General features: G+C 29.9%; 1 protein-coding gene across 2 annotated transcripts in view; it reads left to right on the top strand.

Moving 5' to 3' along the window:
* LOC124419514 (mitochondrial import inner membrane translocase subunit Tim17-A-like) overlaps window positions 1-6,970 on the top strand; it is a 33,604-nt gene extending 26,634 nt beyond the window's left edge. The window contains exon 2 of one of the 2 annotated variants that reach the window (XM_046949305.1): window positions 6,848-6,970. In XM_046949305.1, the coding sequence (XP_046805261.1) occupies window positions 6,848-6,955 (108 nt within the window). In that variant the 3' untranslated portion in view covers window positions 6,956-6,970. The remainder of the gene's footprint in view (window positions 1-6,847) is intronic. The other variant, XM_046949307.1, reaches the window with a different exon arrangement.
* Window positions 6,971-12,103: the final 5,133 nt, after the last annotated feature.

Below are 12,103 nucleotides of genomic sequence, written 5' to 3'. Positions count from 1 at the left end.
CACAAAAAATGTGAAAAAACGTTGAAGAAATAAAAAAACGTTACGGCACAATAAAAGATCATGAAAATAAAAACCAAGAAGTATGTAACAATATAGAACAATCAAACGTCAAAATGTGTAATGAAATAAAAAGAGCTTTAAAAGAAACAAGTGTCAAAGAAAACAAACTATCATTCACAGATGCATTAAAGAATAATATGGTGTTTTCAGAAGTTAAAAATCTGGTTCCTTTAATTATAAAACCAAAAGAAAAACAAAAAATAGAATAAAACCAATGATGATTTAAATAAAAAGGTAGACCCTGTAAACTTTAAAATTACAAATATTGAAAATAAAAGAAAAAAGTGAAAACACAAATGAACGAGAAAAATAAAAATTGCAATTGAAAATGAAATGAGTGAGGAATATGAAATTAAAGTAACAAATGAAATCGAAAGGTCAATTATTGTTACGGATATGAGTTTCAAACACGAAAATAATGAAGTTATTAAAAAACAAGTAATAATTCTATATTTGGCTGCGCCGAATCTTATATACCCTTCACCAAGTATGTTTTAAAAAACAGTTTTTTATTTATTTTGTATCTCTGCACACATGTCACACATAACATACACACAAACAAATATAACCTGTAGCACAAAGAAATATTAACCGTTGTACTGTAATACCACCGTCAAACTGTATTACCACCCTCAAACAAATATGAGCTGTATTACCAACATATTACTGCTTTATCTTCTTGTTATACCCTTCACCTTCGTGAGAACGTTCTGTTCTCCAAACATACAAAAATGAATACACAGCTGAATAAAACCAAATACATCTCCACACGCACATGTACATCTTTATTCAATTCACAGTGTTGTTGTTGCTTTTTTTCAGAGGTTGTCTCGGATTTTTGCTCATATCTCCGTTATTTATAGACTGATTTTGCTGATTTTAAATAGCGATCTTCTCGAAAGCATGTCTAACTGAATTATTGAAGATTCGGATCTCGCCCATATCTAGGGACCTCTAAAAACTGATTTCAACAGACGGAAAGACAGATGGACATGGCTTAATCGACTCCGCTATCTATAAGGATCCAGAATATGGAAATTATAAGGATCCAGAAATGGAAAATAAAAAATATACGAAATTCAGAGGAATAATAGAAAAATATTTAATGCTAAAATAAAAGTAGATAATGAAACATACCCAAAAATACTATCGGTACAAAAAATAAATATTGGATGGGAAAAATGTAGAATATTTGATGGAACAGAGATAAAATAATGCTTTAAATGTAAAGGATTTAATCATAAGTCTGTAAACTGTAAAAATGAGTAAGTGTGCTTTAAATGTAATGGAAACCACAAGACAAAAGAGTGTAGTAAAGAATATATAAATAAATGCATAAACTGTATAAGAACCAATAAACGATTGAACCTAGGACTTGATGAAAATCATGCAACCATAAGCAGGTAGTGTCCAGTATACCAGAATAAGCTAAAAATGAAGAAACGAAGAATGGGCTTGCTAGATTAACAACGAAAGAATATACAAGAAATGTATTCAAACATACATGGACTAGCAAATAACTTCAATCAATTGGAAGAAATAGCAGATACAAGAAAGTTTGATTTAATAATTCTATCAGAGACACACCTATAAGATAAAATAGACGAAAATGAAATACTACTCGATAATTATCAACATTTTGCAACACTTTCAAACTCAACAAGAACCGGTGGATTAATGGTTTATTTTAATAAGAATTGGCAAGTGAAACTATTACAAGAAAAAATATGTGAATCGAAATACTGGATATGTGCTTATAATATTAAATATAAACAAACTTCAATGATAATAGCTGTAGTTTATAGATCTCCGAGTAGTCAAGAACCTGGATTTTATGAAACATTTGAAGAAACACTAGAAGAACTGAACAAAAAAACAACGGATATAATTATTGCAGGATACTTTAATATAGATTGGTCCAAGGACAGTATATACAAGAATAAGTTGAAACAGATAATAAATGATAATGTATTAAAACAAATAGTAAAACTATTCATATAAATAAAAGAGAAATAGAATACTTTAAATATAATAGACCTAAATTCCAAAGAGAAATAAATGGCAGACTAAAATTTGATGAAGGCCAAGACCTAAACTACAATGTAAATCTTTTTGATAAAGCTTTAGAAGATTCTATTAAGAGACTAACAATTAAAAAAATAATAAATGAAAGAAGTATTAAAAATAAATGAAGTATTAAAAATAAAATTATAAAAAATAATATTGCTAAAATAGAAAACACACATCATGTTGGAATGAATATAAAAGTGCTAGAAATATATATAAAATAAAACTAGAAAATGAAAAAAAAACGATTATATGAATAGACAAATAAGCAACACCAAAGACCAAAAACAAATTAGTTCAATTATAAAGTTCAACAGGTTTACACCAATACAAATTATGCTAGACACTTTAAAATGGTTAAATATTAGGCAGCGGCTTCAACTTAATACATTGATATTTATATACAAAATGAAAATGGGAAAAGCAGCAGAATACCTAACAGATCAGCTAACTTATGTCAGCCAAATACAGCCCTATAATCTACGAAATGTGAACGATTTTAGACTGCACAAAGCTACTAGCAATAAAATAAAGAGGGTACTATTCTACAAAGGACTGCAACCGTTTAATATGCTACCAACGGAGACAAAGAATGAACAAAATTTTAATATATTTAAAAGAAATTGTGTAATTTTTGTGAAAAATTATATATATATGAGAGTTTTTAATAATGTTAAATTAATATTAAATTAAATCAAAATGTAATATAGCTCTAAAGATAAAGTGTTTGAAATACTAATAAATAAAATCATAATATAAAAAAATCTGTTCTTATATATGTTGGCATGGAGTTATATAGTTTAAGTCCTTTATAGAATAACGATAGCGTCAAAATGTGTAATGAAATAAAAAGAGCTTTAAAAGAAACAAGTGTCAAAGAAAACAAACTATCATTCACAGATGCATTAAAGAATAATATGGTGTTTCCAGAAGTTAAAAATCTGGTTCCTTTAATTATAAAACCAAAAGAAAAACAAAAAATAGAATAAAACCAATGATGATTTAAATAAAAAGGTAGACCCTGTAAACTTTAAAATTACAAATATTGAAAATAAAAGAAAAAAGTGAAAACACAAATGAACGAGAAAAATAAAAATTGCAATTGAAAATGAAATGAGTGAGGAATATGAAATTAAAGTAACAAATGAAATCGAAAGGTCAATTATTGTTACGGATATGAGTTTCAAACACGAAAATAATGAAGTTATTAAAAAACAAGTAATAATTCTATATTTGGCTGCGCCGAATCTTATATACCCTTCACCAAGTATGTTTTAAAAAACAGTTTTTATTTATTTTGTATCTCTGCACACATGTCACACATAACATACACACAAACAAATATAACCTGTAGCACAAAGAAATATTAACCGTTGTACTATAATACCACGGTCAAACTGTATTACCACCCTCAAAAAAATATGAGCTGTATTACCAACATATTACTGCTTTATCTTCTTGTTATACCCTTCACCTTCGTGAGAACGTTCTGTTCTCCAAACATACAAAAATGAATACACAGCTGAATAAAACCAAATACATCTCCACACGCACATGTACATCTTTATTCAATTCACAGTGTTGTTGTTGCTTTTTTAACAAAGCATGAAAAAATGTGGCTTTTTGATGAAATTTTCAGAGGTTGTCTCGGATTTTTGCTCATATCTCCGTTATTTCGAAAGCATGTCTAACTGAATTATTGAAGATTCGGATCTCGCCGATATCTGGGGACCTCTAAAAACTGATTTCAACAGACGGAAAGACAAACGGACATGGTTTAATCGACTCCGCTATCTATAAGGATCCAGAATATACATATATACTTTATAGGGTCGGAAAATTATATTGTTGAAATTACAAACGGAATGACAAACTTATATATACCCTTCTCACGAAGGTGAAGGGTATAATGAAGAAACAAAATCAAATTCTAGAAGGAAGCAAAATGGAAATTATAAAAATATACGAAATTCAGAGGAATAATAGAAAAATATTTAATGCTAAAATATAAGTAGATAATGAAACATACCAAAAAATACTATCGGTACAAAAAATAAATATTGGATGGGAAAAATGTAGAATATTTGATGGAACAGAGATAACACAATGCTTTAAATGTAAAGGATTTAATCATAAGTCTGTAAACTGTAAAAATGAGTAAGTGTGCTTTAAATGTAATGGAAACCACAAGACAAAAGAGTGTACTAAAGAATATATAAATAAATGCATAAACTGTATAAGAACCAATAAACGATTGAACCTAGGACTTGATGAAAATCATGCAACCATAAGCAGGTAGTTTCCAGTATACCAGAATAAGCTAAAAATGAAGAAACGAAGAATGGGCTTGCTAGATTAACAACGAAAGAATATACAAGAAATGTATTGAAACATACATGGACTAACAAATAACTTCAATCAATTGGAAGCAATAGCAGATACAAGAAAGTTTGATTTTATAATTCTAACAGAGACACACCTATAAGATAAAATAGACGAAAATGAAATACTACTCGATAATTATCAACATTTTGCAACACTGTTAAACTCAACAAGAAGCGGTGGATTAATGGTTTATTTTAATAAGAATTGGCAAGTAAAACTATTACAAGAAAAAATATGTGAATCGAAATACTGGATAAGTTTTTATAATATTAAATATAAACAAACTTCAATGATAATAGCTGTAGTTTATAGATCTCCTAGTAGTCAAGAACCTGAATTTTATGAAACATTTGAAGAAACACTAGAAGAACTGAACGAAAAAACAACGGATATAATTATTGCAGGAGACTTTAATATAGATTGGTCCAAGGACAGTATATACAAGAATAAGTTGAAACAGATAATAAATGATAATGGATTAAAACAAATAGTAAAACTATTCATATAAATAAAAGAGAAATATAATACTTTAAATATAATATACCTAAATTCCAAAGAGAAATAAATGGCAGACTAAAATTTGATGAAGGCCAATACCTAAACTACAATGTAAATCTTTTTGATAAAGCTTTAGAAGATTCTATTAAGAGACTAACAATTAAAAAAATAATAATGAAAGAAGTATTAAAAATAAATGGTTTAACAGACAGTTACAGATTTTATAGAAAGAAAAAATTATAAAGTATAATATTGCTAAAATATAAAACACACATCATGTTGGAATGAATATAAAAGTGCTAGAAATATATATAAAATAAAACTAGAAAATGAAAAAAAAAACGATTCAAAATAATGCTGCATTAATTTTAAATGCAGCATTATTTTAAATTAATTATTAAATTAAATTAATTATTAAATCTAAACCGTATCTACCTCATTGACAATTTATCCCCAGCTTGCCACAAACTGCATTTTAGAAAACTTCGCTCGAAGAAAATGATTAAAAATTAAAACTTACTTATCAATATAGATGCCCCCAAAGCTCTTATTTCTTAATTAAATTATTCAGTCATAACTTTGAACTTTAAAGAATGCATGTATGCTGTATCTCTTAATTTAATGGAGTTGTTAATCCTACACATTCCGCATGGGAAAAAATACCACAAATGACACAACCAACACTAGCCTTTATTTTGCAAATATTTTTTTTTACAGGATGGACATATATCATTTGCCTTTGACATTTTATTTACACACATTTGGTAGTTGTTATTCTAATTTTGTTTTAACGACATCACTTGTAGGTAATAGTTTTATTGAATTGGGTATTTTTTTAATTTAAACTTAGATGATTGTTTTTTTGTGTTCAATTATGTACTTTGTGAAACTTTTAGTTTTTGTTTATAATTTTTTTGTTTGTATATTTTTGTTTTGGCAATGTAAGATGGCCGAAAATTTACACGTGGTAATGCAAATGTGTGATTCCAAAGATATTAGATAATTTAGATGATTATTTTATATTGTACCAATCTAATAAAATAGTAACTTAATTATATTTTCATATGTTTCTTTTTTATACCCTTCACCTTCGTGACAAGGGTATATATTAGTTTGTCATTCCGTTTGTAATTTCTATAATATAATTTTCCGACCCTTTAAAGTATATATATTCTGGATCCTTATAGATAGCGGAGTCGATTAAGCCACGTCCGTCTGTCTGTTGAAATCAGTTTTTAGAGGTCCCCAGATTTCGAATCTTCAATAATTCAGTTAGACATGCTTTCGAGAAGATCGCTATTTAAAATCAGCAAAATCGGTCTATAAATAACGGAGATAACCTCTGAAAATTTCAGCAAAAGAGCCACATTTTTTCATGCTTTGTTAAAAAAGCAACAACAACACTATGAATTGGATAAAGATGTACATGTGCGCGTGGAGATGTTTTTGGTTTTATTCAGCTGTGTATTTTTTTATGTTTTCATGCTGTTCTGTTATAACGAAGGTAAGTGGGTACAACAAGGACAAGGAGATAAAGCAGTAATCTGTTGGTAATACAGCTCATATTTGTTTGAGAGTGGTAATACAGTTTGACGGTGGTATTACAATACAACGGTTAATATTTCTTTCTGCTACAGTTTATATTTGTTTGTATGTATGTTATGTGTGACATGTGTGCAGAGATACAAAATAAATAAAAACTGATTTTAAAAACATACTTGGTGAAGGGTATATAAGATTCGGCACAGCCGAATATAGAAATATTACTTGTTTCACTTTTATTTTGTTCAAAGACTGCGAAAATATTTTTAATTCCGAGACAGATAATTTGGTTTAGTTCTTTATGACAGGGTCACCAGATTATTTTCTTAACAATACCTCGTATCTTAATAATATCAACTTGAAGATCCAAATTTTATGGTCACTAGTAAAATTGATCTTATAATTGGCGCTTTTGGGTTATCTTTTGGAAGGGGAAATTATCAAGGGAACTATAAATACTCTTTTTGCTTAAATCACATCTCTCGTTGGATATTATCTGGCGGTGTCTATAATCTGGAATCCAATGCAAAAGCTTCTCATTCAGTACAAGTAGTCAAATGTCGTATAGATCATAACCTCGATGAGTTGTTACAACGTTTTTGGACGCAAGAAGAAGGAAAAACCAAATCAACTATTTTGTCTCCGGAAGAGAAAAAAATGTGAGGCCCACTTTCAACCCACCTATCGGAGAGACTCATCAGGCAGATATATTGTCAGATTACCGTTCAAAAGTTCATCTAATACTCTTGGCGATTCTCGTAAAGCAGCAGAACGATTGCTTGCAAAGTTGTATCAGAAATCAGAATTTAATCCTCAGTTTTTTAAACTCTACACTGATTTCCTAAAGGAATATTAATCTTTGGGTCACATGGTTCCATCGTCTCAGGCTACAATTCGTACTACAGAATACTTTCTTCCACATCATGGAGTTCTTTCGGTCTCTCATTAAACGATATTTTACACACTGCGCAAATCGAGTATTAAAACAACTTGCAACAGATGAAGGTTTTTGCTATCCTTTAGCTGTCGATATTTTGAGTAATAGCACTTATGTAGATATTACATTTGGTGGAGCAGATTCTATAGAAGAAGCTCAAAGTGCAGTAATTCAACTGGATAAACTCTGCATGGCGGGCGGTTTTCATTTGCAAAAATTGACGTTCTTTCTACCATTTCACCAAAACGATGTGCAATTAAAGAAGGGATTCAACTTCAAGAAACTCAATATATTTCTGCATTGGATGTCTGCTAGCAACCAGAAGAAGATTGTATTGTTTTTTCATCGCCATTTTCATTCACATCTTTCAGCATACCTACGAAACGTTCAGTACTGTCAAATATATCATGCATCTTTGACCACCTTGGCTGTATTTCTCCAGTAACAATATAAGCAAAAATATTAATGCAAAATATTTGGCTGTCGAAATAAGACTGGGATGAAGTGGTTAATGAAGATTTGACGGCAAGATAGTCGAAATTCATCAACGATTTAAATAATGTCAATAATATTTCAATCCCTCGATGGGTTGGAATTTCCCTAACAAATCTTGGAATTGAAATACATGCCTCCGAGCATGCAATGGCAGCTATCATATATTTTCGTATTATTACCAAATTCGACTCAGTTTCTGTACATCTCATTGAAGCGAAAACAAAAGTTTCTCCAACAAAAAGGCAAACGATCCCACGTTTAGAGCTCAATGCTGCACTTATTCTCACAAAAAGAGTAGCTCATTTTAAGTCCATTTTAAATCTTAATCATGTTTCCACTCATTTTTGGACAGATTCTTCTGTTGCTTTAACTTGGATTAAAGGTCATCCCTCCTGTTGGAATGATTGCGTTGCAAACCGTGTTTTAACGATTCAAGATGTTTTTTCGCCAGGCTAAATGACATCACATTCCAGAAAAGTGTAACCCTGCCGATTGTGCATCTTGAGGGATTGAAGTTCAGCAGCTTATCGAACATCCCTTATGGTGGTATGGTCCGATATGGCTTTTAAATCACTCATCGTCGTGGCCATCTGCAGATATACATTTGGACAATATCAATTTAGAGGAATGATTATTTCATCGAACTGTAAACATAGTGCGTCGTCATCAAGAAGACCAATCTGGGAGCTAATCAACAAATTTTCAAAATTAACTCGTTTGATAAAGATAACTGCTATTTGCCGTCGAGTTTTCTCAAAAAATTACAGTAAATCTATTATAAAACAACCATTCAGTCCAAAAGATCTAGAGCATGCGCGTAGGTTTTGGATAAAATTAACACAATTCTTATTTTTTATCAGAAATCAAGGCTCTTCATCAGGTCAGCAGTTGCAAAATTCTCATTTAACGCCATTTATTGGCGCATATGGTCTACTCCGTGTTGGCGGGCGATTACGCAATGCTCTTATTGATCCAAATGCTAAACCTCTATTATTTTGCCACCCAAATCAACGTTCACTAATCCCTTGATAGCAGAAGCGCACGAAAAGATTTGCATGGTGGTGTCCAGGTATTGAGTGTTTATCTGTGGCAATCGTATTGGATACTTGGTGGTCGTTTAATTATTAAAGCATTCAATTATCGATATGTACGTTGTGCAAAGATTAGAGGAGTAACAGCTCGACAGCTGATGGGCCAACGTCCATCTATTCGAACAACTCCTGCTAGGACGTTTCATCACCCGGGTGTAGATTATGCCGGTCAATTATCTATTAAGACATGGCGTGGTCGCGGAGCAAAACAATACAAAGGCTATATCGCTATTTTTGTGTGTCTATCAACATCTGCCGTACACCTTTATGTCGCTTCGGACTATTCAGTTGATGGCTTTCTTGCGGCTTTTAAAAGCTTCGTCTCTCGAAGGGCAGTTTGCTCCACACTAACTAGTGATTGTAGTACCAACTTCATAGGCGCCGATGCAGAACTTAAGCGTCTTTTCACTCAGTGTTCAAAGGAGTACTCAAAATTGTCAACAATTTTGGCTAATTTGGTTTGTCCCATACGCCAAACACTTGTTATTGAAAAAAAACGACAAAGAAGGTTTAAGTGAACCTTTCTCAAAATTTACGTTAAAATTTTTTTTTTTAATTTTCACACTTGATTTCGACATATGTTTTGAAATTATAGAAATTATAGATTTACACACCGTTATGTAAAATTTAAAAAAAGTTATTACGATTTTAATGAAAACAATTCGTGTGTTATGGTCTATATCAATTTTTTTTTTTTTGTTTTCACTTTTAAGGGTCTATATCCATACATACACACTATTTTTTTTTATTCTTTGTATTAAGTATTTTTTCTGTAAAAATCCCCATGAATATGGAATAAAAATCACTATTAATTAAATTTTGTATTTATATTTATTAAAAATAAAAAAGCAATCCTACTGTTTTTATAAAAAACTAAAAATTTTTTCTAAAGTATTAATATAATGTTTTTAAGAAAATATAAGGTACAAAGTTTCTTTTAAGACAAAAATTAAATTTGAATCAAATTTTTAAAACAACCTTTGTTAATATTTGTTAAAAATATAAATAAGTCTTTAATATCTTTTTTATCGCTGGAAACAGCCGACGGTGCCAAAATCTGTAATTTATGTGCTAAAATATCTTTCGAAGTTTTAAAACATTTTTTTGACGCTGGTTTTATCAACGTTGCTTTCCGAAACTCTTTATCTCTACATGAATTTTTAAATTGAATATTCGTCGGTTTTTTGATATAAAATAACTTTAATTTTAAAAAACAGGACATTTCGATATTCCAGCGAATAGGAGTAGAAATCATTTTTACTTCTTGTATTAATGAATGCCCCGGTTCCGAAAATTTGTGTATTATCATGTCAATATTATTTTGTTTAAGGAACATTTTTATTGCGGTGGTATTTATTCTATTTTTGTTTTGTGGTACACAATAATCACTCCATAATGTTATAGTTTTAATGCCAGGGAAATCTTTTACTAAGGGCGGGTTTCTTACTCATCAGTTAAACTAGGCTTAACTTGCTGTTAGATTAAACTCGGAACAAATTTAGGCGGACTTCAACCGATAATTGAGATTTACAGTTTAGATCAGTTAACTTTGTTAGTATTGCCAAGTTTTCTCTCAAAAACATAAACAATGAACAGCTGTTTTTTGCAAACAATACTTTTGTAAAATGGAAAATTTTGGAAAAATGTTAAATAAACATTTAAAACAATAATTAATGCAACAAAAGAAATCAGAAAATTTCAATTTACTAATATTATGCTTTTGTTCTTCCGAAATCACTGTTTTATTGTTTTTTCTGTATTGTGTTTTCTCACTTATAACTTGAGTTTAATTGGCCAATTACACTCAGTTAAACTAAGATAATAAGTAACTTTACTGTTAACTGAAAAACACAAAACATATATTAAACTAGGTCTAAACAAAGAATGTGGATTATCTTTATCTGAAAAAACCGCCCTAACAGATTTAAAATTTTAATTAGTGCGCTGGCTATATCATTGCCACTTCGACCACTATGATATAGATGCGTTTCCATTGGGCAGACTAAATACACTTTGTAAATCATAACAAATTGTGCTCCGAATTTTGTCTATCGTTATCACGATCAGACTTCAATGCATCTTTTTCAGCCTTAGGTTCTTTATAAATGGATTTCTCGTTGGATGTTAAAACATTGTCCTTGTTATTAAACAAAACACACTTGTCGCACTGGTCGTTTTTAGGTTTGTAAAAGAAAATGTTAAAATCGTTTTTGAAAACTGATCGATAAATATGTAGAGCAATAGGGTTTAATCAAATTCCAAACAACTTACCTATTACCTTCTTCCAATTCTTCATATTTTTTATCAACGTTTAAAGTTAAAAATCTGACTCCATTTGTACTAAGGAGCAAAGTGTGAAAAGATATTCCAAAAACCTAAAAATAATATTTACCTACAGTGTCTCTCATAAGTATTCGAATTTAGGTAAACCATGAAAAGAAACCAAATTTAATAATATATTTTCGGGGAAAGTTTTCTTGTATATATTCTTTTATATATCAGCTTTTATATATTTTAAGTTTTCAATGTATTGTGGAAGTGTACAACTCCAAAACATGCCTCGAAGAAACATTCAATATGGTAGTATCATTATTTTTATATAGCAATGACGTCCAGGCTGCATGCCACTATATTGTTATGGTCTAACTCCAAAATATCGATATCAGTTTAAATATTGATTATTACGATCAAAATAAACCCAAAATTTTGGACTTACAGTGTTATTGTAATGAGCAACATAAGCGTGAAAGTTTCGAATAGTAAAAACTAAAATGTACTGTATAGTATTAATTATTATTTTTATATACCTCAAGGGGTGTATTTAATCTTCACATTAAAGTTTGGTTTTATTTCTGAAAAAAGGAAACAAAATTGCAAATATGGTCAAAAATCGCCATTTTAATGATATTACATGAAAAGATGGTACAAATGTTCCAAAATTGTGGAACAAAAATATAAAATTTCAGTTGAAAGAAACCCCTTAACACAATTTTAATAAAAAAAAAACCAATATATATAATATATATAT

The sequence above is a fragment of the Lucilia cuprina genome, chromosome 4 (genome assembly GCF_022045245.1).
Source record: "Lucilia cuprina isolate Lc7/37 chromosome 4, ASM2204524v1, whole genome shotgun sequence".
NCBI classification, from domain to species: Eukaryota; Metazoa; Arthropoda; class Insecta; order Diptera; family Calliphoridae; genus Lucilia; species Lucilia cuprina.
This window is presented reverse-complemented; position numbering and strand designations above follow the sequence as displayed.